Source organism: Argentina silus, assembly GCF_951799395.1.
Source record: "Argentina silus genome assembly, chromosome: 2".
Lineage (NCBI taxonomy): Eukaryota > Metazoa > Chordata > Actinopteri > Argentiniformes > Argentinidae > Argentina > Argentina silus.
The window spans coordinates 31662166-31687298 of record NC_139656.1 but is presented as its reverse complement, the minus strand read 5'-3'; the positions used below and the strand labels follow the sequence as shown (position 1 = coordinate 31687298).

Genomic DNA, 25133 nt, shown 5'->3' with positions numbered 1-25133 from the left:
GTTCTGGGTAGTCTGGTGTGTGTGTGAGGGGTGTTGTTCTGGGTAGTCTGGTGTGCGTGTGAGGGGTGTTGTTCTGGGTAGTCTGGTGTGCGTGTGAGGGGTGTTGTTCTGGGTAGTCTGGTGTGCGTGTGAGGGGTGTTGTTCTGGGTAGTCTGGTGTGCGTGTGAGGGGTGTTGTTCTGGGTAGTCTGGTGTGCGTGTGAGGGGTGTTGTTCTGGGTAGTCTGGTGTGCGTGTGAGGGGTGTTGTTCTGGGTAGTCTGGTGTGCGTGTGAGGGGTGTTGTTCTGGGTAGTCTGGTGTGCGTGTGAGGGGTGTTGTTCTGGGTAGTCTGGTGTGCGTGTGAGGGGTGTTGTTCTGGGTAGTCTGGTGTGCGTGTGAGGGGTGTTGTTCTGGGTAGTCTGGTGTGCGTGTGAGGGGTGTTGTTCTGGGTAGTCTGGTGTGTGTGTGAGGGGTGTTGTTCTGGGTAGTCTGGTGTGTGTGTGAGGGGTGTTGTTCTGGGTAGTCTGGTGTGCGTGTGAGGGGTTTTGTTCTGGGACTGACTCCCTCCTCTCTGTACATTTTGTCACTGGCTGTCCTCCTCATCACTTCCACATGAGCACTCCTCTGTGTGTGTGTCTGTGTGTGTGTCTGTGTGTGTGTGTGTGTGTGTGTGTGTGTGTGTGTGTGTGTGTGTGTGTGTGTGTGTGTGTGCGTGCGCGTGTGTGTGTGTGTGTGTGTGTGTGTGTGTGTGCGTGCGCGTGTGTGTGTGTGTGTGTGTGTGTGTGCCTCATGCAGTTCAGAGGGGACAAGCCTGGCAGCTGCACATAGAGAATCAGATCCCCCTCTCCCCAACACGATCCCCCTCTCCCCAACACGTGGGAACCCCTTTAAAAACTCAAACCTGAGGTCAGTCTGGGTATCTGTGGGTAGTTTGTGAACTAGAAATATCATTATTTTTTTTAACTGATGCAACTAGGGACATCTTAAACACCTCATTCTAAGGGTGTTCTCTGTTTTATTGGAAGTTTCAAAAAGATCTAGGTTCTACATCGAAACGTGTGGCTTGAAACTAGGGCTGCACGGTATGGACAAAATGTCATATTGCGATAATGTTGCTAGATATTGCGATGGCAATATGATTTGCGCATTAATTCATGGAATGGAATGAGGAACGCTATCAAACATTCATGCATTACTGTACCCAGAGCCCGTCCTCCGGTTTCTACCTCCACCAGCCTCCCCTGGACTTGACATGGTTGAAAACAAGTCAAGAACAGCAACTGAATCACTGATAACAAAACGAGACAAATCTATGCATGCAGAGGTTGAATGCTTGTGTCAAATGCGTACTGCAGCGTTACGTTTACATTTTAAGACATTTGGCAGACACCTTTATCCAAAGCGACTTAAAACAAGTACATTTGTCTAAAGTAAGTGAATCATCTATAAATCGGTCATCATAACAAAAACAAATCCATGCTAGGACCAGGGCTATGCTAGGACCAGGGGCCATTGGCAGTCACAATGCTAGAAGAAGGAAGAATTACTTTTTTTATTTTTATTTTTTATTTTTTATTTTTATTTACAGGAGAGAAACTGTACAGGGGGGTAGTGGGGGTGAAGGGGTCTTTAGGAGGGAGGGACGACCCACAGTAGAATGCCCTATTTCCTCTGTTTTACATACTGCAGATCTCGGGCCGGCATCACAGTAAGTAAACAGTGAGTAAATACCGTGAATAGATACGCGGGTAAAGTTCAGTGTTATGACTGTATGTAGTACAACCACAGCCCCAGACTTGTTCCTGTATTCTACCCTACAGGAAACCAAACCTGCTTTACATGGAGTGCAGATGAACTTGTTGGCTTGTCTTTGTGTTGTTGGGTACACTGACCTTTGTCTGCGTGACAGGTATGCACCTCCTGAGGGTAAACGAAACTGACAGACAACGACAGACCAGAGGCCTGCTTTCACACCGTTGTTACAATCTACCCTCACCTGCCATGCCTGCTTCCTGTTGGGGCAATTGTTGTCAGGGTTTAGAGGTTGGGTCATAACTGTAGGGTAAACACTGTTTCTGGCAGAGAGGCAGAGGGCCCCCATTTGCACGATTTTGTCGGGCATCTTTACGAATAAGGAGCAAAGTCCAAGAACATGTTGATACACAGTTATTCTACAGTAATAACAGTGTTATTACACAGGTATTGGGGCAACTTAACGTCAATTGTAACCCGATGCATTTGAACCTGCTCTGAAGTCTCTCATTGTGCCTCATAATTGATCTGCCACGCCATTCAGGCCCAGACCCTGACCCAGAGGCCAGTGGTTCTGCCTGGCTGGGTTCCTGATGAATTAAGCCTCAGAACCAGGCTCCCTGGGCCTAAGCCAACGCATGGTGGTACTGTACAAGCCGTGCCCCAGTGGTGCTTAATCCGTTCAATAGTTATCACATGACTAATCCACAACTATTTCTCCAAGGTCAATCAGGAATTCCTGGCATTTTTATCTGGTATGGTCGCTGCCACGTGGCCCTCAAGGCTCTGATTAAGGGGTTTGACTCTGCAGGTCAGAAAAGGTGTTTCATGGCAAGTCAGGCACCTTGAATAGCAGGAGATTTCTACCTCCACTAGCCTCCTATGTTCAACAGGCGTTTCATGGCATAGCCTAAGCCTCATGCCATTACCGCTATTTGTGTTCAAATGTATTGATTCTGTCATGACTTCAGAGTCACTACCAATTTTTACGCCGTAGATTGAAAACCCATCTTAATGGTCCCTCCTAAAGACCTCTTCACCCCCACTACCCCCCTGTACAAGTTTCTCCTGTTAATAATAAAAAAATCCTTCTTCTAGCATTGTGACTGCCTACGGCCCCTGGTCTGAGCATTGATTACTTTATCTTATGATGACTGATGGATAGATGATTCACTTACTTAACAAATGTATTTGTTGTAAATCGCTTTGGATAAAGGTGTCTGCTAAATGCCACAAATATAATGTAAATGTAGTTGATACCAAAACCTAAACTTTAAAACAATATATACATTTTCTAATGTCAACCATTTATGCTAGAATTGCTGACTTCTAGAACCTCCCTTGGTTTGGGAAGTAATTAACCCAGATAAAGGCCCATTCATCTCCCTGATCTCCCCCAGCTCAGGCCTAACAACCAGTAGGGTCTTAACCCTCGGGTCTTAACCGTCATCCTGACAGTCAACCAGTGGGCTGTGGGCTTCAGAGGAATTCCACACCAGTGGAGTGAAGGGGGTGAACAGTAATGAGATTTGTGCAGTAATGGTTCCACTTGAACTATCTGTCACGTGCTGCAGTGTACCAAGTGCTCTGCTAGACTTGACACCTTTTTGTTCACTCTACAGGATTTTTTTTTTGTCAGGCTCTTAAATTCCATCTTTCATTCTCTCACTAACGACAGAGACCATGCAAATGGCCACTAGTCCACAAATCCATTTCCAGAGAAGAAAATGGTTGTTATGCTCCTGGGAGAATTTGTGTTAATTGCGTAAAGGTGAAAGTCATATGTAGGGCAAGTACTCATTGCACTACTGCGTATTTGTATTATTTGTATTATTTGTATTATTTGTATTTTGTATGCTGCATTGTCAAGGAACCGAGCCCAAGAATTTTACTCCCTGCACTCGTGTATGAGACTTGAAACTTGAAACTACTACCAACTTTTGGCTCTTTGGCTCAATTTTTCAGGACTTGGTTTACGCTCTTGTTCATAACAGGACTGTGTGTGAACTTGACAGGATTAAGCACTAAAGGTACATTATTTAAACTGAATGTATGTGCTGTGTCTACTGGATGCCCAAGTGTCTGTACCGTACCTGGGATCTACCAGACCTCCACTGGGCCAGCGTTGAGTGGTTTTAAAATCCCATCTCTTACTAATAAGAGATTGCAAAATGGTTGGTGAATGTAGAACTTGCCACCATGCTGGAAATTAATTCCACCAACCTCAGTTGTGTGGCTGATAAAAGATCTTGTATCTTGTATTTGGCTACTAGTCCATAAATCCTTTTCCAGATAAGCAACGGTCGTTTTACTCCTGGTAGAGTAATTTCAAGAACTACTCCCCAACACTGGACCCTAAGTATGACTTTCATCTCCCCACTTTTCTCCACCTCACCACTTTTCTCTCTCTCAGAAAGCATGCGGCTGAAACACTCTGAAATCACTGTCACATGGACTGGTCATCTTTCACTGACTGACTGTGAAATGCTTTTCCATAGTAGCTTTAGTTTGACAAACTACATTTCTCTCAAGGGCAGCTTTAGTGAAGTGCAGCTTCTTCATAAAGCAGTTGGTAATAGGTAGTTAACTACATTTTCAGAGTAGCTTCCCCAACACTGTTAGTGTCTGTCCTTTGATCCACCAGACCGCCATTAGGCCAGTGTTGAGTGTGGTTGTTGCTCCAGTGGATAGACCATGTTGAGAATCTTAACACAAACATGTTGTTGGTCGTGAGCCCTGATTCGCTGGCGGAGCAGAATAGTATCGCCCGTTTGTTGTGTGTTGTCATTGGCAGGGAAACCCAACACACTGTAGTTGGCTTTGCTACACCTCCCTGTTGTCCAAGATGGAAATAGAGCATGAATAGTCACACCTCGTTTTCTGTTATGATAACCCATCTATGTTGTGTTTGTGTGTTTCCTTCCCAGGAGAGTTTGAACCCCGCCTACTGAAGATAGAATCTGAGAGAGGAAGTTAGCAGTAGTGCCGGGTCATGTCCTGAAGGCCCAGCAGCAGTGGTGAATGTGTCGCCGACCACGGTGGGTCCACCTCCACCTCTCCACCCCCGAACCCAAATGGATTCCTACAACTTCCACTTTGAGAGAATGAGCAACCTGGACCTGCACCCTCTGAGCCTGCCAGTGAGTCGGCTCTCCCCAGCCAAGTCCACAAGCAGCATCGACCATTTCACCCACCACCACGGCAAAGGCGACTCCGCCTACAGCTCCTTCTCCGGGGGGTCGAACGCCCCCGACTTCCCCTCGCCCTTCCTCCCTGAGGACCTCCAGCCCAACAGCCTCCACTACACGGACCTCAAGTATGTGAAGGCCATCTACCACCCCCACCTCCTCCACTCTGACCCCAAGAGCATGGACCAACTGTACCGCTCCGTCGAGGCCATCTCAAAACAGTACCGCTACGGCAACAACCACAACAACAACCAGGACAACAACAATGGCTGCCGTAGTAGTGGTAGAACACAACAAGAGTACTGTAACCAGGAAGCAGTAGCAGCACCGCCTCCTCCTCCTCCCCTGCCACCGACCCGTCTGGACAGCTTCATAGCCACCAGGAACCTAGAGAACGTCAGCCGGGCCCACCAGCACCACCACCTCCAACCTGGTCCTGGTCCTGAGGCCCAGCAGCAGGCAGACCGGTCACCCCCGCGGCCCCAGACTAGTCATCCTGATACGGGCCGTCCCAGGCCCGACCTAGCCCACGGCTGGAGGTTCTCCCAGCATCCCTACCACCACAGGGACTCGGTGAACCCAGACCGCTCGGAGAAGACCGCTGAGCAGCAGCAAAAGTCGGCAAGTATCTCAAACCGATCGCCCCCTCATACAAGCCAGACTAAGCACCCTAAACAATCGACCACTGGAGGTGTCAGTGGGGGAGAGGGAGGGGGAGGGGGAGGCCATTATGAGGGTCAGCGCAAGAGGTCACACTCGGCCCACGGGGGTCTGGTGCCGGAGCCGCCCCGGTCCGCTAGCCCCTGGCATGTGGCTCAGAACATGGTCAACAGCAGCATCCAGCACAAGGGACAGTTCTACTTTGTGACTGGGGTGTGCAAATCCAGTCCAGAGTCTCCCTGTGTGTCAGAGGCCGGGAGTGACAGCCCTGCCCCGGTGGAGAGAGAGAAGGAGAGAGAGAGGGAGACGGAGAAAGAAAAGGAGAGAGAGAGATCCCACAGCACCATGGACAGTCTGTTCAGGAACCCCCAACCACAGAGGCACCAGAGTCCTTATGATGATGCAACACCAGACCAGAGGGAGTGTTTCACTACCACCACCAAGACCCAGACAGGTCTAGATACAAACACAGACACACACAGTCAGGTTTCATATCTACCCTCCTCTCCCATGTCCAACCAGCTCTCGCGTAGTTTTGATGGTCTCGAACAGAGCCTTCATAAGAGTAGAGAGATCACAGGCAGGCATCACAGCAGCAATCACCCCATCTTCTACTGCGGCCCTGAAGAGAACCGTCCGCCATCATCATCATCATCGTCGTCGTCATCACACATCCACAACAAGGACATCACCCCCCCTCCTCCAATCAGCATGGAGCAGACCCCCCACCAGAGGAGAGACGAGCCAATGAAGAGAGGGAGGAGGCAGCCATTGGGGGACGTGGCTAGCGAGAAGATCAACAAGGAGACCACTCCTCTCCTGTACCACCTCACTGGTGCCAGCAGGGCGGCGCTCACAAACCACAAGCCCAAAAAGGAGGCTGACGTCATTGTGAAAGGTAGAGGGAAAGAGCAGGGCCTCATTATTGCTCACCACAAGGAAGGGCAAGGCCCCGTCATCTGCATTGACAGAACCCCCCAGGGTGAAACGCCCCAGGAGGAGAGAGACAAGGTGATACCCCACCTCTGTAACACTCTGGACGACTCCTTCAAGAAGTACTACAAGGAGAAGCTGAAGGATGCCCAGTCGATGGTGCTGAGGGAGACGTCTTTCAAGAGAAGGGACCTCCAGCTGTCATGGCCCCATAGGGTCCGATCCAGACCTGAGTTGAGGCCTACAGTGCTCCACACGGTCTTCCCCTCCTTGGACTCCGAGACCTCCACAGACACGCTGACGCCCTCCGTAGCGTCCTCTGAGGAGAGGGAGAAGGAGAATGTGAAGGAGAGGGAGAGGGAGAGGGAGAAGGAGAAGGAGAATATGAAGGGAGAGATGGAAAGAGAGAATGAGAAGGAGAACGGGAGGCCGGCCAACGTGGCCCAGCCCCAGGTGGCGGTGGCCCGCATCGGGGGCAGGAAACGCCTGACCCAGGAGCAGAAGAAGATGTGCTACTCGGAGCCCGAGAAGCTCAACCAACTGGGGGCTGACGTCACCTCCCACGCGGCCTGCCGTTCCCTGGGCAACGAGGAGGACGGCCTGCTCTCGGGGGAGGAGCTAGAGCTCGGAGAGCAGGGATTGGTTGCGTCCAGGAAGAAGATGTTCGAGACCAGAGGGAGGGCCTCGTCGGCCTCCAGCCTCTCCAAGACCTCCCTGAAGCACCTCCAGCACAAGGCCCTGGTGGCCTACATGGAGCGCAAGACCGGCCACAAGGTAGCTGAGCCCCAGCAACCAGCTCCTCAGGCCCCTCCGGCACCCAGCCAGAGGCACTCCACGGCGGGGAAGCCGTCCGACTGGGGTCCCAGGCCTCTCTCGGGGAATAAAGGCCCCAAGAAGAAGCAGCACAGGCCCCACTCCGCAGGGCGCATTCTGGACTCGTCCTCCAGCTCTGCTAGGTACGCCCAGTTCAGCAACGCCCAGTCCAGCTCTGGGGGTCACTCCCGCCAGTCCAGCTGGAGAGGGACCCCCAGCCCATCTCAGGGGAAGTGTGCCTCGGTGGAGAGTCTGCTGGACCAGCCAGAACCACCAGAGTTCTTCAGGAACCGCTCAACCTCCACGCCCCATGCTTTTGAGGTTAGTCTCATCAGGTCCCCATTTTAAATACTTTCTCAACACTACTATCTGAAAGAAGAAACTCAATCAGGGGAGGCTGGTGGAGGTAGAAATCAGAGGACGGGCTCATTGTAATGCATGGAATGGCATCAAACACGTGTCCATTCCATGCATTGCAATGAGCCCATCCTACGATTTCTACCTCCACCAGCTTCTCCTGGACTCAATATCATTTGAGATTCTGTTTTAATATTTCATAGAATCAGAATCAGAATCAGAATTCTTTTATTTGGCCAAGTATATTTGCACATACAGGAAATTGACTAGAGGCATGTACGTATCTCATTGTCAGTCAGGATTAAAATGATGCTAATGTTGGTTCGTCTTATCTGTTTGGCTACAGGCCCCTGACTATGTGAATGACCCCTCACCTGTCCATACTAAGGACAACACCAGGTACGTTGTACATATGTAAAGTAAAGAGAGAGAGAGGGTGGGTGTGGATGTAGGCTGTAAGACAAAATGTATGCTGTGGTACATTATGGTACGGTCGGTATAATCTACATGTAGATTGTTGATTTACTGTGGCATTGAAAGGGAACACCCATATGAAAATGCAGCATGCCAGCATTCCTTTATGAGATTTATACACTGGTAGAAACATTGCCTACATTAGAACTGCGTTCAGGGAGTCAACAAATATGCTTCATTTTAAAGGTAAAGAATGTACGAACAAGGTTCTCAAAGAGGCGAAGAGGCGCATGCAGTACATTTTCATGGTGTTAATCCATTGTGTGCGTTGTGTTTCCCAGTGTTGAGAGGAGCGTGGATGAGGAGGCGGTGGCGAGGAGAAGCCCGGTGGCGGCCATGTCCGTACCCGAGGGCCAGCGTGTCCGGGTCGTAGCCGAGAGAGGCAAGTCCATGGAGGAGCTGGGTGTGTCCAGGTTCAGCACCCGGCCCTCTGCGCTGAGTAAGAGCTCTGAGCAGCTGGACCAGCTCCGCAGCAGCAGGCAAGGGGGTCCGGGGGGCCGAGAGAAGAGGAGTGTGTCATTCTTCAGGGAGGGCCAGGGGGAGAAGAACCAGTCCCAGACCCAGCCCCAAGCCCAAGCCCAAGCCCTGAGGAATCCACTCCTCAAGCAGGACTCTGCCCCACCACAGCTGGCCAGTGAGGAGGAGGAGGCCTCTCCCATGAACAGAAGAACCAGGGACTCCAGTAGATCCACCTCCCCAGCGTCCAGCTCCTCATCTCAAGTCAGGGCTGGCTCTGGCTCCCCTGGCACCCACAGCTCTGGTCCTCAGGTTACAGATGAGGCAGAGGCCACTGGCATCTCCAGAGAGGCCCCCCTCCCCCCTCTCCCACCCTCCCCCAGCGATCAGGAGGCCAGTGAGAGAGAGAGCAAGGCCACCTCCACCTCCTCCTCCTCCACCTCTCCTTCCTCATCCAACCAGCCCAGGGCTCCTGGTGAGAGCAAGGCCAGCTCCAGGTTAGTCACATGTCTGCTTTGCTGCATGTTTCATTGCTTCTGCTTGCTCAGGTCGTCAGAATGTGTTCTCAAGAACCGCAGTTTGTTTACATTCTGCAGTTTCGTAAAGTGGCAAACTATATGGAGACAACATGTCAAATCCTCTGGTTTCCCAACATGTTCTGGTAACTTAAGCACTTAGAGTAAAATTGTTGTTGTAAAAAGCGCTATTCAAATCAATTAGATTGTGTAGTTACAGCGAGCTAACTTATATTATGCCGCCCACCAAGTTCGCTAGCCAACTAAAGCACTTGGATGATAAAAATATCCCGCTCTCTCTCAAACCACGTGGGGGGGGGGGGTAGAGGAGGACCAGTGGGGGTAGAGGAGGACCAGGGGGGTAGAGGAGGAGCAGGGGGGGTAGAAGAGGACCAGGGGGGGTAGAGGAGGACCAGGGGGGTAGAGGAGGACCAGGGGGGTAGAGGAGGACCAGTGGGGGTAGAGGAGGACCAGTGGGGGTAGAGGAGGACCAGAGGGGGGGTAGAGGAGGACCAGGGGGGTAGAGGAGGACCAGGGGGGGTAGAGGAGGACCAGAGGGGGGGTAGAGGAGGACCAGGGGGGGGTAGAGGAGGACCTGGGGGGGGGGGGGGGGTAGAGGAGGACCAGGGGGGGGGGTAGAGGAGGACCAGGGGGGAGTAGAGGAGGACCAGGGGGGTAGAGGAGGACCAGGGGGGTAGAGGAGGCTAAAAGCCTGAGTTTGAAGCACCGGATAGGCCTGGAGTAAGCCCTGTTGAAGCCTGGGAGTGACTGTGAAAAAGCAGTTGGCCTTGACATGCACTGACATGCACGTGTTAGCCCTGGAAAGCCGGTTAATGACTTAACTGGTTAAATAAAGGCTAAATAAAAGTTAGTAAACCTTTTTATTCCCAGAACGGGAAATAGGCTTGGCAGCAATTGTTATGCAATTATTCGTATAACAACAGCAGCCATTCACAGGAAACAGCACAGGACACGAACCAGTACATGTTTGCTGGCTTCAAAATAATCAGTGAAAGGGAAGGATAGAGAGAGGTACAGCAGGCTAGTTCAGGTCAGATATCATATGACGATATGATTCTTGATCATTACATTTTTCACTCATTCAGTGTTAACATACTCTATACTGTAGATAGGTAATCGTAGTTTGATACCATTCCTCGGTCCATTCCATTCATTACAATGAGCCGTCTTCTGATTTCTACCTCCACCAGCCTCCCCTGATGCCCATTTCCAATGAGGTTACACAACAAACTTAATATATTTCAACATTAACATTTTTCAACAAAAAAACTTGTTTTCCTTCCAGCAGATCGAAGACCCCCCCTCCGGTTCCCTCAGCCGAGAGGGAGGAGTCTGTAGACGAGCCCAGTGACTCTCCTCCCCCCGGGTCCCCTCAGGAAGTCTCTCTGAGCTGTGGAGTCACTACAGACCCTTCTCTGTGGAACATACCTTCTGAACCAGGATCTAAAGAGCAGGAGGAGGAGGAGGGGAGCCTGTCTGGGGATGTGGCCCAGGGAGAGTCTCCATCTCCAGCCCCTGGTCCCCAGGGTAGTGACCTTCACTCAGCCCTTGCCACCACCCCAGCCCCTGGTCCAGCCCCTACCACCCCAGCCCCTGCTCCAGCCCCTACCTCCACCCCAACCCCTGCTCCAGCCCCTACCACCCCAGCCCCTGATGCAGACACCTGTCAGGGCATGGAGGGTGGGGAGCTCCCAGAGGAGGACAAGGAGAAAGAGAAGACAGAGGAGGAGGGGAAGGAGGGGAAGGAGAGGGAGGAGGGGGAGGACGAGACCCCAGTGGGAGAGACAGAGAACCCAGAGAAGACACCTCCTCCTACGCTGGAACCACGCTGGGAGGAGCTGGTGGAAGACGTGGTCAGGGCCGACCAATCGCTGGCCAGGGTTCTGTTCCCGCTGACCAATCGTAAGACAGCGTTGATGCTGATGGAGCAGCTGCTGTCAGAGGATACCCTGCTGATGGAGGAGCACTATAAGAAGAAGCAGGAGCAGAGAGAGGCAGCAGACAGGTGAACATCTCAAATGACCTGCTAGATACTAATTAAATACCAGTGGAAACAGTACTGTCAAATCAATTCAGGGGAGGCTGGTGGAGGTCCCCGTCCTCCGATTTCTACCTCCACCAGCCTCCCCTGGAGCACAGCTACAGTACGACAGCATGATGTCACCCGGTGCTCTCATGGCACCAGGTGGTTACTAAACTAATTGTGTTTAATTTTTAAAGTAAGAACCAGAAAATACCCACTTTTACATCATTTCCATTTGTAAATACAAGGTAATAAATAGCATTGGAAACATTAGCTCCAACTGAAGTGCTATTGCCAGACACATGATCCACGTGTCTGATAGCCGGAGCCGGGCTCTGCTGGTGCCCTGTTACTCTGTGTGACATCACCACGCATGGGTGTCTACTCACTACTAGCACTTAGACTGAGTGCACTAGTTACATAAAGACTAGTGGGACAGGTGGGGCGTGGGGTGTTTGTTGGGTACAGGTGGGGCTTGGGGTGTTTGTTTGGGACAGGTGGGTCTTGGGGTGTTTGTTGGGGACAGGTGGGGCTTGGGGTGTTTGTTTGGGACAGGTGTGGCTTGGGGTGTTTGTTGGGGACAGGTGGGGCTTGGGGTGTTTGTTTGGGACAGGTGTGGCTTGGGGTGTTTGTTTGGGACAGGTGGGGCTTGGGGTGTTTGTTTGGGACAGGTGGGGCTTGGGGTGTTTGTTTGGGACAGGTGGGTCTTGGGGTGTTTGTTGGGGACAGGTGGGGCTTGGGGTGTTTGTTGGGGACAGGTGGGGCTTGGGGTGTTTGTTTGGGACAGGTGGGGCTTGGGGTGTTTGTTGGGTACAGGTGGGGCTTGGGGTGTTTGTTGGGTACAGGTGGGACGTGGGGTGTTTGTTGGGGACAGGTGGGGCTTGGGGTGTTTGTTTGGGACAGGTGGGTCTTGGTCTGTTTGTTTGGGACAGGTGGGTCTTGGGGTGTTTGTTTGGGACAGGTGGGGCTTGGGGTGTTTGTTGGGTACAGGTGGGGCTTGGGGTGTTTGTTGGGGACAGGTGGGGCTTGGGGTGTTTGTTTGGGACAGGTGGGGCTTGGGGTGTTTGTTGGGGACAGGTGGGGCTTGGGGTGTTTGTTTGGGACAGGTGGGGCTTGGGGTGTTTGTTGGGTACAGGTGGGGCTTGGGGTGTTTGTTGGGTACAGGTGGGGCTTGGGGGCTAAGGCAGGCCGATAAATTATTGCTTTTAGTGGGGACTGAGGACATAGGAGACGTTTATTGACATGTCACCCCTCAATTTAGCAAAACAACTTTCACAATATGACTATGGTGTGGAACAGCATTAGAGTAAAACATGACATACAGTGTGATCATTCAATATTGATTCACATTCAATTGTTATAAACCGTATTGATCAGCATGCATGGTAGTGTGGTTAAAAATGTGGTTAAATCTCTCTCTCTCTCTCTCTCTCTTTCTCTGTTTCAAGCTGTGAAGTGCTGGAGGATGTGGCCGCCCCTCCAAGCCCCTCCTCTCCTGGAGGTGAGAACCCCCCCCCACCTGAGGCTCAGACCCAGACCAAGGCTGATGTCACTGAGAAGAAGGTAATATAGCACTTCTCATTGTTTTAATATGGAAGGAATAAACCGGGGTGTGATAGTGTAATGCACGCACACACGCACACACACACACACACACACACACACACACACACACACACACACACACACACACACACACACACACGCACACACACACACACACACACACACACACACACACACACACACACACACACTTATCCTCCCTCAAACACACAAACACACACATACATCACGCACACACACACACACACACACTTGTCCTCTCTCAAACACACACACCTCTCTTACACACTCTCTCTCCCTCACAGAGGTTGCTGGTGAGGTGTATCGAGGAGCGTCTGCGTGCCCTGGGGGAGACCCGGGACAGTCTGCAGGAGGAGGTGGAGGGGAACGGGGTGCAGGGCGCCGCCGTGGAGGCCCTGGTGAGGGACCGTTGCAGCCCTCTGGAGCTGGAGCGCTACGTGCTCTTCATCGGGGACCTGGAGCGCGTGGTCAGTCTGCTGCTGTGCCTCTCCGCCCGGCTGGCTCGCGTACAGAACGCCCTGAGCACCGTGGATGAGCACACAGACGCCGAGGAGAAGGTGAGACTCATGGACGGACACACACACTCACGCACACACGCGCACACACACACACACACACACACACACACACACACACACACACACACACACACACAGACACAGACATTCAAGCACTGATATTGCAGTTTGGATACTTTAACCAATCTAAGTTTCTCCTGTAAGCCATGGAAGCCCTCGAGAGTCTTGCTTAAACAAACAGAAGTTACTGTAAACGCCCTAAGGCCATAGGAACGTGTGAACCGATGTGTCTTAATACATAAGCAAATATCAGAGAGAGAGAGAGAGAGAGAGAGAGAGAGTGAGAGAGAGAGAGAGAGAGAGAGAGAGAGAGAGAGTAGAGAGAGAGAGAGTGAGAGTAGAGAGAGAGAGTGAGAGAGAGAGAAAGAGTGAGAGAGAGAGAGGAGAAAGAGAGAGAGAGAGGAGAAAGAGAGAAAGAGAGAGATAACTGAATTCCAGTTCACTTCTTGCATTGAGTGAGTTGAGATTCACATTGACCTTCACCCTGCTGGCCCCAGTCACGCTCCCAGACGTGCTCTCTCTCGTGGGCCTGGCTGTTTACCTAGACCTGCAAACAGACTGGTTAGAGAGTTGAATGGCACCTTATCTGAGCAGCTGTTCCACACCTCTTGGGAGTTGAGAAATAATCTGGGATTATTGACGTTTGATTACCGTGCTATTGTAGATTTTGTGATCGCCCCGATGAGGTTTTGTGACGATGATTGTTTGTTCTAGGTTTAAAAGAGTGTCTCAGTTTGAAAGCCTTTAAGTCTGTATTCCCATGAAGAGGTTATTCAGCCGAGTGTCAGAGTCCAGCATCAGTGTACTGAAGCATCTGATAGGCTGAGTGTCAGTCCAGCGTCAGTATACTAAAGCATCTGATAGGCTGGCCAAGTAGTGTCCTGCATCAGTATATGATTGCGTCTGATAGGTCATGTGATTAATTTCTGAGTATATCCACTGATGTCGTGTCTTGCTAAATGATCTGGTTCTGTGTGCTCCCAAGTCATTTAAGCGTCCATGCTGAACATACAGCAGTGCATGTGTTATGGTTGCTCCTATCTCCAGATTTGCCTTTTATAAGGCTATTTGTGGAATAACATGTCAAATGTCATGTTGTAAGTCAGCCCTTGTTTGAGCTTTCCCTGCTGTTATCAGCAGGGCTGGTATGTGCAGTCTGAGTCATCGAAACTACACACCAGTTTCGATGTCCTCGCCATTTGTGTCTGCCCTGCCCTCTGGTGGACAGAATAAATAGTGCAGCCCTCTCCTCTGAACAAGAGCTCTGCAACATGAATTAGTTACCCTCCAGGAGTGGCACCATGACCTAGTCTGCTCCATAACAACTGCTCACAACAACAAATCTTTCTTTAGAAAACGACGGATACACATTCCGTACAGGCCTAATGGCTAACTAGCCCTAACCCGTTTAGAGAATAGGTTGACGTTTCTTCACCTCACCGACGTTTCGGCTCAATAGTTGTCATCAAACCTTGACTTTATTTATCATCATAACAGTGACTGACAACAAAATGCCTTTTCTCTCTCTCTCCCTCCCTCCCTCCCCCTCCCTCTCCCTCCCTCCCTCTCTCTCTCTCTTGCTCTCTCTCTCTGTCTCTCTCTCTCTCTCTTTTGCTTTCTGCCTGACTGTCTCTCTCTCTCTCTCTCTCTCTCGCTCTCTCCATCTCTCCCTCTCCCTCCCTCCTTCTCTCCCTCTTTCCCTCCCCGTGCAGCAATCCCTGGACAACCGTCACCGTCTGCTGTGCAAACAGAGGGACGATGCCAAAGACCTAAAGGACAACCTGGACCGACGGGAGAGCGTAGTGTCCGGCTTCCTGTCTCGCTGCCTGACCCCGGAGCAGCTCCAGGACTACCGGCACTTCGTCCAGACCAAGGCCTCGCTCCTCATCCGGCTGAAGGACCTGGAGGAGAGGCAGCGTCTGGGGGAGGAGCAGCTGGAGGGTCTGGCTTGCTGAACACTCTGGGGGACTGGGGGGACTTGGGGGACTTGGGGGACTGGGAGGACTGGGGGGACTGGGGGACTTGGCTACGGTTGCTACCAGCACTCCCTTCTTTGGTCGTCCTGGTCGTCTACCCCAGCTGTCCATGACTTCTCTGGGCTTGTGTAGAGCCCTGCGCCCCCTCCTCCTCCTCCGCGTCGTCCTCCTCCTCCTCCTCCACCACTTATGACTGCTTTCCTGAGGAGAACACCACAATTAGGACCCCCCCCACCACCCCTCTCTCCTGGTCGTCTACCCCAGCCGTCCACCACGTCTCTGGGCTTGGATAGAGCCCTGACCCCCCCCCCCCCCACACATCCTCCTCCTCCTCCTTCACCCTGGGCTGACAGTCTCCAGCCAGCACAATCACATGGATGTCTAAAGACAAGTCCCTCTCAGACTCCATCTGTCCATATGAACTCGTGTGTGTACTGTAGGAGAGCTCTCTGTCCGTGTGCCTTTCTATAGGGGTGGTGATGTGGGTTGTTGTCAGTTAGGACTACTACTGCGTGGACTGGACTGTGTGTCGGCCTCTCATCGTGTTCATTTGATGTCCTTTATTATTACTTTTACCGTTGAGATCACACTTTTGCCTGCGACTTTGGAAACCTTTTTTTTTTTTTTATAAGCTTTAAGATTGTATTGAGTGGCCTGAAAGTTATCTTCATGTGTGTGTGTGGACACACCAGGGGAGGCTGGTGGAGGTAGGGCTCATTGGAATGGAACGGAATGAGGAACGTGTCTGATTCCATTCCTCATTCCGTTCCAGGCATTACAATGAGCCCGTCCTCCGATTTCTACCTCCACCAGCCTCCCCTGGAGTGTCCAGTCTGGTGAGGGAGGCTGGTCTGAAAGAGGGTGCTGTATGTGGCTGTATCTCAGTCAAACTGCTGTAGGAGGAAGATGAAATCTCTCTTTACATTTTATGTTTTATTTACGTGTTTTAAAATAAAGGCACTATTGATAAAAACCAAAAAAGGTGAATGGAAAAAAAGCACTTTGACATGTTAACTTACTGCACATACATTTCTAAACCTATTTAGTTTTTTTTTCCAAACACTTATTTCAAACTGGAAGCCTTACTTCATCCAATGTATGATTTGAATAGGATTTTGAGAGGTAGCGGTGGATTTAATACCATAAAATACATATTAGCTTATTCAGCAATATGGATTGTGCATTACTTATGTCTTATGATTTCACACTGACAAGCAAGTCCTACATACACAAAGTGGTAAACCTCTTAAAAATGAGATTATTGCCCAGAAGCATTTCTACTTTAGATTATTTGTTTCAAATGTCCTCGTGATCTCAGTCAGAAGCTATGCTTCCTTGAAGTTGTGATTAAAAATGATAATGTCCAAGAACTTTACTGCAGGTGTCTTAATCTTTCTCTCTCTAATCTTCTCTCTCTCTCTCTCTCTCTTTCGCTTTCTGTCTGACCCTCTCCTCTGGCTCTCTCTCTCTCTCTCTCTCTGTCTCTCTCTCTCTCTCTTTCGCTTTCTGTCTGACCCTCTCCTCTTGCTCTCTCTCTCTCTCTCTCTCTGTCTCTCTCTCTCTCTCTTTCGCTTTCTGTCTGACCCTCTCCTCTTGCTCTCTCTCTTACTCTCTTTTTCGCTTTCTGTCTGACTGTCTCCCTCTCTAATCTTCTCTCTCTCTCTAATCTTCTCTCTCTCTCTCTCTCTCTCTCTCTCTCTCTAATCTTCTCTCTCTCTCTCTCTCTCTGTCTCTCTTTTTCGCTTTCTGTCTGACTGTCTCTCTCTCTCTCTCTCTCTCTCTCTCTCTCTCTCTCTCTCTCACCCTCCGTTCTCTACCTCCTCTGTCCAGACCATTTATGAGTCTCTCATTTCTAGTTGAAGTAAGGAGTCTGTCTGTCCGGTCTCTAATAATAGTTTTAACTGAATTCCTCCTCATGACATCTTCAATGTCAGCTTTTTCCAGTCTGAAAAAGTCCCCATAAGGCAGCCATGCATTTGCACTCTTACTCCAAGTGGAACTGCTCAACTATAAATCTCAATTTTACAACATGAAGATTGACCCCCCCCCCCCCCCCCCCCCACCAACAATAATTAATGTTTCATATCATGTCCGTTTCAATTTTGCCGTTATCAACATTGTTGTTTTTTGCTGTTCTATTGTATTGAAGATTTGACCCAGAAGGAAGTAGGGTTGTTATTCATTAAGATCATTGCAGAGCTTACATCACAATGATTCAGTCTCGCCCTGATTAATGTGTGTTAATTGTCAAGGAGGGATTAGTGAGGAAGAATGGCCTGGTATGTTCCTTTCCTGTTGAGTAATACCTTGTGTTTGCGTTGGGCTCCTTTGTCTTTGTTTGTTTTCAACATTCCTATTAATTCACAAATGAAATATTATTGAAGTTGTTTGCCTCATAAAACGACACGTTTTGCCCACCGTCCTCCCACTGTCCGCCTCCTGTTGTTGATCTCCCATTCCAGAGCTTTCAGAACATTGAAAGAAGCACTACAAACATCTTTGATCTCGCAAATAACTCCAGCCAGTGTTCACCCTACAAAATGGCGCGAATTTCTTTTCAGAAAATGTCAAACAACTGGACTGAATCCAAAACACATTTCCCTCAAGTCACAAAAGAAAAAGCTGCCCTAAGAAAACATTGATATAATGTTTTCTCCCAAAACAGCTCACTACCCTAAACATTTCCCCGGGAGATCTATAGGCCCTGTCAATTTCAGTTTGCTAAACAAACGTGTGTTTGTGTTGGCCTACGCAGGGAGGGCGGCCGTTTGGGTTAAGTGAGTGGGACTCCGCTTCAGAGGCTTGTTGTTTATACGGCCAGCAGGAATGCTGAAGGCATGCAAAAGACCAACACTGCAGAACACAGACGGCACTCTGGAGTATCACCAACAAAGCAGCACATTCTTGCTTTGGACCGACTGTCTCTCGCTGTTCTCTGTTCTGTGGACAATACGGCTGTTGTGTAACTTTGTCACGTCTCCTTTTATCCATTTGTCAAAAACTGTGTTTTGTCAGGATCACTGAGCTAAGGCTGTTTTGAAATGGGGACATATTGTTTATTTTTTGGGGGTGGGATAAGGGGTTTCATAAGCGAATGAGATGTTGATGGAGAGAGAGAGAGAGAGAGAGAGAGAGAGGAATTCATGAAATGAAGGCCGTTCGTATTTGGTTTCGATACAAACATTTCTTTTCTTTTCTTTTTTTAACAAACAAGTTTTTATTCCAAGAGTACAAATACAGGATAAGAGTCAGAGTGATATACACCATGTCATAGATGACTCTTTGGCTTCTTTTTTTCCCCCCTAAACATCAAACTCCCCTCGCCTCCCCTCCATTCCATACCCCCCCCCCCCCCCCGATACAGACATTTCTAATTACGTTTCCTAAGGCTGTCTTCATTTTGTCTGGCTGTTGTTGTGTCACTCATGTATCACTTGCTTTGTTGAGAGTTTGCTTCATTTGTGGCAACTTGGAATTTTGAGTTCCATGATGTTTGTTATATTGTGAATAAATTAAACTTCTCCTCTTTCCACCAAACAAGGTTTTTTTTGTTTGTTTCTCTGAAAGCTGTTTGAATTGAAAGCGACTTCACAAAGAGTTTGGCTCAACTCCTGTTACTTCAACTGGCCATGGTATTCATCAATAATCAATCCAATCCAAGTTTGGGTGTCATGTTACAGCAGTAAACAGTACAATGAAATGTGTTTAACGACCGACATGCACCAACATCACCAAGTCAATTTCCTGTATGTGCAAACATGGCCAAAAAGAATTCTGATTCTCTTTCTGATTCTGATTCTGAATATCTAAGAGTAATAACAATAAAATACACCATTTACAATCAAGGGTGAGACAACAGGGTGTGGTCTCTCTCAGGGACGACTCTCTCCACAGCCTCTACACACACACACAGTCTGACACCTCATCACTTCCTCTTTATTGATAAACCGCGTATGTTCAATTTCATGAAAATCTACTTTTTCTAAGTGTACTAAAGTACAATTTAAAGTACATAAACGTATAGTATACTTGTATGAGTAGGTACACAGAAGAACTTTAGTGTACTTTAAGTTAGTATAGAGAATCATGAATCGGTTTTAAGCAACCTATTTATACTTTTATTCTATTTTCAATATACAGTACCAGTCAAAGGTTTGGACACAAACTTGCCAAGAGTGTGCAACACTGGGTAACACTGGGTCACACTGGTAACACTGGGTAACACTGGGTAACACTGGGTCACACTGGGTAACACTGGGTAACTGCGTACACTGGGTAACACTGGGTAACACTGGGTAACTGTGTACACTGGAAATGAAAGTACGTAACGATGCTAGAGCAGAGAGTTTCTCTGGCTCTCACATAACCTGCAGTATGAAGCGAGACTAGACTCTTCTAATATAATAATAATAATAATAATAATAATAATATATGCCATTTAGCTGACACTTTTATCCAAAGCGACTTACATTGCAGTGAGTGCACACATTTCAGTATATATGGTCCCAGCAGGACACAATGAACACAATGAAAATGAAAGTCGCTGTGCAACAGCAGAGGATCCTCTCTAGTATAATCTACATCTATAATGAGGAGTGAAACTAGGATCCTCTCTAGTATAATCTACAGTCCTGGGAGAGAGACTAGGATCCCGGCTAGTATAATCTACATCTATAATGAGGAGTGAAACTAGGATCCTCTCTAGTATAATCTACAGTCCTGGGAGAGAGACTAGGATCCTCTCTAGTATAATCTACATCTATAATGAGGAGAGAGACTAGGATCCTCTCTAGTATAATCTGCAGTCCTGGGAGAGAGACTAGGATCCTCCCTAGTATAATCTACAGTCCTGGGAGAGAGACTAGGATCCTCTCTAGTATAATCTGCAGTCCTGGGAGAGAGACTAGGATCCCGGCTAGTATAATCTGCAGTCCTGGGAGAGAGACTAGGATCCTCTCTTGTATAATCTGCAGTCCTGGGAGAGAGACTAGGATCCTCTCTTGTATAATCTGCAGTCCTGGGAGAGAGACTAGGATCCTCTCTTGTATAATCTGCAGTCCTGGGAGAGAGACTAGGATCCTCTCTTGTATAATCTGCAGTCCTGGGAGAGAGACTAGGATCCTCTCTAGTATAATCTGCAGTCCTGGGAGAGAGACTAGGATCCTCTCTAGTATAATCTGCAGTCCTGGGAGAGAGACTAGGATCCTCTCTAGTATAATCTGCGTCGATAATGAGGAGAGAGTGACGCACGTCCAGTCAGGCTGACGGGGCCGTAGCTGAGGGGAGGCCTCATCAGGTCCTCATCTCCTCATGCCTCCCTTTGGCTCCGTTCGTTCCCATGGACCGCTGCCCAGTTTGTTTGTGGACGGCAACAAGCCCCTATTATGAGGAACTGAATGTCGGAGAAAATGTTTGTTGGTACGCCGTTTCAGAGACAAAGAGGGGAGAGAGACGTCAGAGCGATGGGCTTACTTCACACGACATACCACCTTCCCTCTGAATCCCTCGGTTGCCAGAGAGGCTAAGCTCTGCGTACTGCAGCCAACAGCGCAGAGGCAAAATGGGATTTCTACTGACTAACAGATTGAGGATCTCACTTCACACATAACCATCGTAGAGGGATAGCAAACACACAGGCTGGCTGGTCCACGTTGTGTGTGTGTGTGTGTGTGTAAACTGTAAATGCGTGTGTGGGTAGTTAGAGGCCCAGTTGGTGTGTGTGTGTATGTGTGTGTGTGTGTGTGTGTGTGTGTGTGTGTGTGTGTGTGTGTGTGTGTGTGTGAACTGTAAATGCGGTAAATGCGTGTGTGGGTAGTTAGAGGCCCAGTTGGTGTGTGTGTGTGTATGTGTGTGTGTGTGTGTGTGTGTGCGTGCATGCGTGTGTGTGTGTGTGTTAGCGGTCCAGTATATGTTATGTAATGAGAAACAGAGAGAAGATCACCCATGCGTGAGACTGTGTCCTTCTTGCCCAAGGCCTTCCTACAGTACTGCTGCAGCGGGAACATTTGCTCCTGCCCCGGGAGGAGACTTGGCTTGACGTAGAGACATTTCGCTGCGAGGGAGTTGACATCATGAGAGGGCCAGGGACACAGCATGAGTCAAGCCTGTTTGTGTCTCTGTGTGTGTGTGTGTGTGTGTGTGTGTGTGTCAGTGTGTGCGTTAGTCAAGCCTGTGTGTGTGTGTGTGTACGTTAGTCAAGTCTGTGTGTGTGTGTGTGTGTGTGTCAGTGTGTGTGTTAGTCAAGCCTGTGTGTGTGTGTGTGAGTGTGTGCGTTAGTCAAGCCTGTGTGTGTGTGTGTGCATGCGTGTGTGTGTGTGTGTGTGTGTGTGTGTGCGTGTGCATGCGTGTGTGTGTGTGTGTGTGTGCCAAGCCTGTTCACTCCCCAGCTCCTCTCCTCTCGCCTCAGGGCCCAGGGCTGACATAAGCACGCCGCTCAGATAGCTGAATCATCAACCCTCAGCTGTCTCCATCAAACCAACAACCCAACACACACACAGAGACATATTTACTGCTTTCTTCCCAGAAGCCTGACATTCACCATAACAAATGTAACAAACATCATTACTACTGTATTGATGATATCTTTATTGATGTCAATAAAAATGTAAGGAAGAGAATTGGCAGATTGCATAGTCTTTATGTTCATTAAATCAACCATTATTATTATTATCATTGTTGTTTTATTGTTCTATTTTGTAAATTTTTCTTTTTTGCTATTTTGTTAATATTTTACTTTTTGTATTTTTTTTGTTAATATTTTGCTTATATATATATATATATATATATATATATATATATATATATATATATAAGAGATAATATATAAGAGATAATATATAAATATACTGTTTTTTATGTCTCATGCACCAACCTCACCAAGTCAGTTTCCTGTATGTGCAAATATACTTGGCCAAATAAAAGAATTCTGATTCTGATTCTGAATTCTGAACTTTGGGTCAGTTGATAGACATTAACTCATTAGTATACCAGGGGAGGCTGGTGGAGGCAGCAATCGGAGGACGGGCTCATTGTAATGCATGGAACAGAATGAGGAATGGTATCAAACACACGTTTGATGCATTACAATGAGACCGTCCTCTGATTTCTACCTCCCCCAGCCTCCCCTGTAGTACACATGCAGGAGTGTACAGTAGGTTAAACTATGGGAGTATAGACTAGGAAGGCCAAACCTCTTCATCCATGTTAGGATTACACCCCATTCACCTCTTCATCCATGTTAGGATTACACCCCATTCACCTCTTCATCCATGTTAGGATTACACCCCATTCACCTCTTCATCCATGTTAGGATTACACCCCATTCACCTCTTCATCTCAGTAGTTTAACGGTGTCAAATAACTGTCAAATACTACTAATTGAAAGAAGCTATTTTGAAAACATAGAATAAAACCCATAATCGCATTATACCCATCTAATATCACCAGTACTATTGTAGATCAAAAACAAAACCATAATGTCCCCCAACATCAACCAATGCTAGCCGTTTCCAAGAAATCCGGTATGAAAAGGGCTTGGGCTACAAAATGGGGTCCAACCCAGTACTAGCAAGGTGTACCTAATAAAGTGGCCGGTGAGTGTAGTATATACTGTATATAGTACTGAGACGGTATATACTGAAAAATGTGTGCACTCACTGCAATGTAAGTCACTTTGGATAAAAGTGTCAGCTAAATGGCATATATATATTATATTATATTAACAGTACAGTGTTGCTACACAGGTACAGTGGCAACTGGATGTCACTCCATTTCATATTTCACATCTGCTGATTTGATACATATTTGCATAGTGTAACAATAATATAATTGTGTGATAATACAGACACAATATTGTTACTACAGTACACAGGTATAAGGGGCCACTTAATGTTAAAGTGCTACCACACACATAACAGTAGTTCATTAATTCAATGTAATTGCACTCGGGTAGTGAAGGCCTGTAAGTGGTCACATAAATATGTCGGAGAGAACGCTGTGTCTGGACCCGCTCTCCTCTCCGTCGTCCCTGGGGTCGTCGTTCAGGGAGAGGAACCCCGCCCTCTGCTTGTGCTTCTTCTTATGCCCTGCCACATGAGGCTGGAAGAGACGGCTGATCGTGTGGAAGCCTTTCGAAAGTTCCGGAAAGAGATCCAAGTCCTCCTTCTCTTGTGGCACGGGCTCCTGGACCTCGACCTTAGGCTCACAGAGAAGCTCCCTCACCCGGGTGGAGATCCCCTTGTGCAGGTAGTAATAAGGCTTCTTCCCACAATTGTCTCTTCTGTTGGCGTCCGCCCCATAGTCATTCACTAGCATGGCTAACACAAACTCCTGGTCATGCAAGGCGGCGATGTGCAGGGGGGTGTAACCGCTGTAGGTTCTGGCATTCACGTCCACCTCCACGCCAGCTTTTCTGGATATGTCTATGATCCTCGCCACCATCTCGCTGTTACCGGTCTTGGCGGCCCAGTGGAGGGCCGTGAAGCCCGACATGAAATCTCTCTTCTCGGCCAGCTGGTTGTCCCTCAGCAGGAGCCCCAGGACCTGGGTCCAGTGGCCTGACGCGGACTTCACCAGCCACTCATGTTCAGCTTGCTCCAGGGGGACCGAGGAGGGGAACTTGGGCTCCTCGGAGGGCTTGGTGGTCTTAGTGGCCCCCCTTAGTTGCGGAGCGCCCGGGCCAGCGCCCTCGTTTAACTGTCTCCTCTTGACTCTGGGGGAGCTGTAGGGGTCTTGGTATGCGTTCACTCTCGCTGGAGGGTCGTCATCGTCCCCAGATTTGAGTTTGCGGGTCTCAATTCTGGTTGGGTTTGGAGGCATTCTTAAAGGGAGGCCGTACGGCTTGTTATGAACAACAGGGGTCTCAGGCTTCAAAGCACATACTTCTGACGGCTGGTCTACGGTAAAAAACAGGGCCCTTTTGGGTTTGAAATCCACAAACCTTTGCAAAGCCAGCTCTATGGGTGAGCGTACATCTTCTGTAGGTGGCTGTGCCTCGCTGTCCTTCAACACACATTCACTGACACTTGAGACAACAGGTTCTTGGTTATCGGGAACAGAGGTCTCTCCTCTCCCCTCTTGAGAATGTGCATTATGGTCGCATTCCTGTACAGGGGAGGACTGTTCACCTGGTTCTGGGGTTTCAGACCTATTATTCACTTGATGAACAACGTCATGTCCCTCTTGTAATAAATGCAGAAATTTTTTTCTTATGACAATATACTTGACATCTTCGATTTCTTTCACGACTGCAACAGTGTTCACGATCCGTTTGAAAAGGTCCCGGTTCTGTTTCTTTTCTGCGGGATCTGCGCAGTTTAAAGGACCTTTGAACTTACTCAGCAAGTCGGAATTCTTCAGCTTTCCCTCGGCTTCTCTGAGCAGAGACAAAATAGCTTCTTGTGTCACATCCATTCTCAGCTCCACAAAAATAACGTAAAGTCACAGCGAACGCGGAATGTCTTCTCAGACCTGTCACCCGTAAATTACTCTACCTGGAGCCGTCCCCTCCTCCCCTCTCTCCTTCGCCTGTACCTGCAGTTTCCGGGGAAAACTGCAGACGTGGAAATCATTTGAATAATATATGCATAATTCTTTCATGAGGAGGTGGGTACAGTAGCTACTGAATAACGGGGTGGTGATCGAAGTGTGTAGTTCATTCTCCAAGAAATGTATTCCCTTTTATGATTCAACTTCCCACAAATGTTTCAGGGGAGATATCTATTGCCTACATCGGGAGATATGCCCATTCATAAATTACACACATGAGCAGAATGCTAAACTTGTTAGAATGTTAGAATATTTCAAGGACAGGTGATGATAGAA

General features: G+C 48.7%; 2 protein-coding genes across 2 annotated transcripts in view; one reads left to right on the top strand and one right to left on the bottom strand.

Moving 5' to 3' along the window:
* The window catches only part of shroom1 (shroom family member 1), a 34451-nt gene extending 19156 nt beyond the window's left edge, over window positions 1-15295 (top strand). The window contains exons 2-8 of the mRNA XM_083665324.1: window positions 4658-7645; window positions 8028-8080; window positions 8437-9108; window positions 10433-11152; window positions 12619-12733; window positions 13042-13314; window positions 15048-15295. Of these exons, the coding sequence (XP_083521450.1) occupies window positions 4805-7645; window positions 8028-8080; window positions 8437-9108; window positions 10433-11152; window positions 12619-12733; window positions 13042-13314; window positions 15048-15290 (4917 nt within the window). The 5' untranslated portion in view covers window positions 4658-4804 and the 3' untranslated portion in view covers window positions 15291-15295. The remainder of the gene's footprint in view (window positions 1-4657; window positions 7646-8027; window positions 8081-8436; window positions 9109-10432; window positions 11153-12618; window positions 12734-13041; window positions 13315-15047) is intronic.
* A 6636-nt stretch (window positions 15296-21931) lies between these two features.
* On the bottom strand, window positions 21932-24799 carry sowahaa (sosondowah ankyrin repeat domain family member Aa). The gene is made up of 2 exons (XM_083697292.1): window positions 22638-24799; window positions 21932-22603 (listed from the first exon to the last, which is right to left on the bottom strand). Exon 1 carries the CDS (start codon window positions 24720-24722, stop codon window positions 23280-23282), a length of 1443 nt encoding a protein of 480 aa, XP_083553418.1. The 5' UTR covers window positions 24723-24799; the 3' UTR covers window positions 21932-22603; window positions 22638-23279.
* Between the last annotated feature and the right edge of the window lie 334 nt (window positions 24800-25133).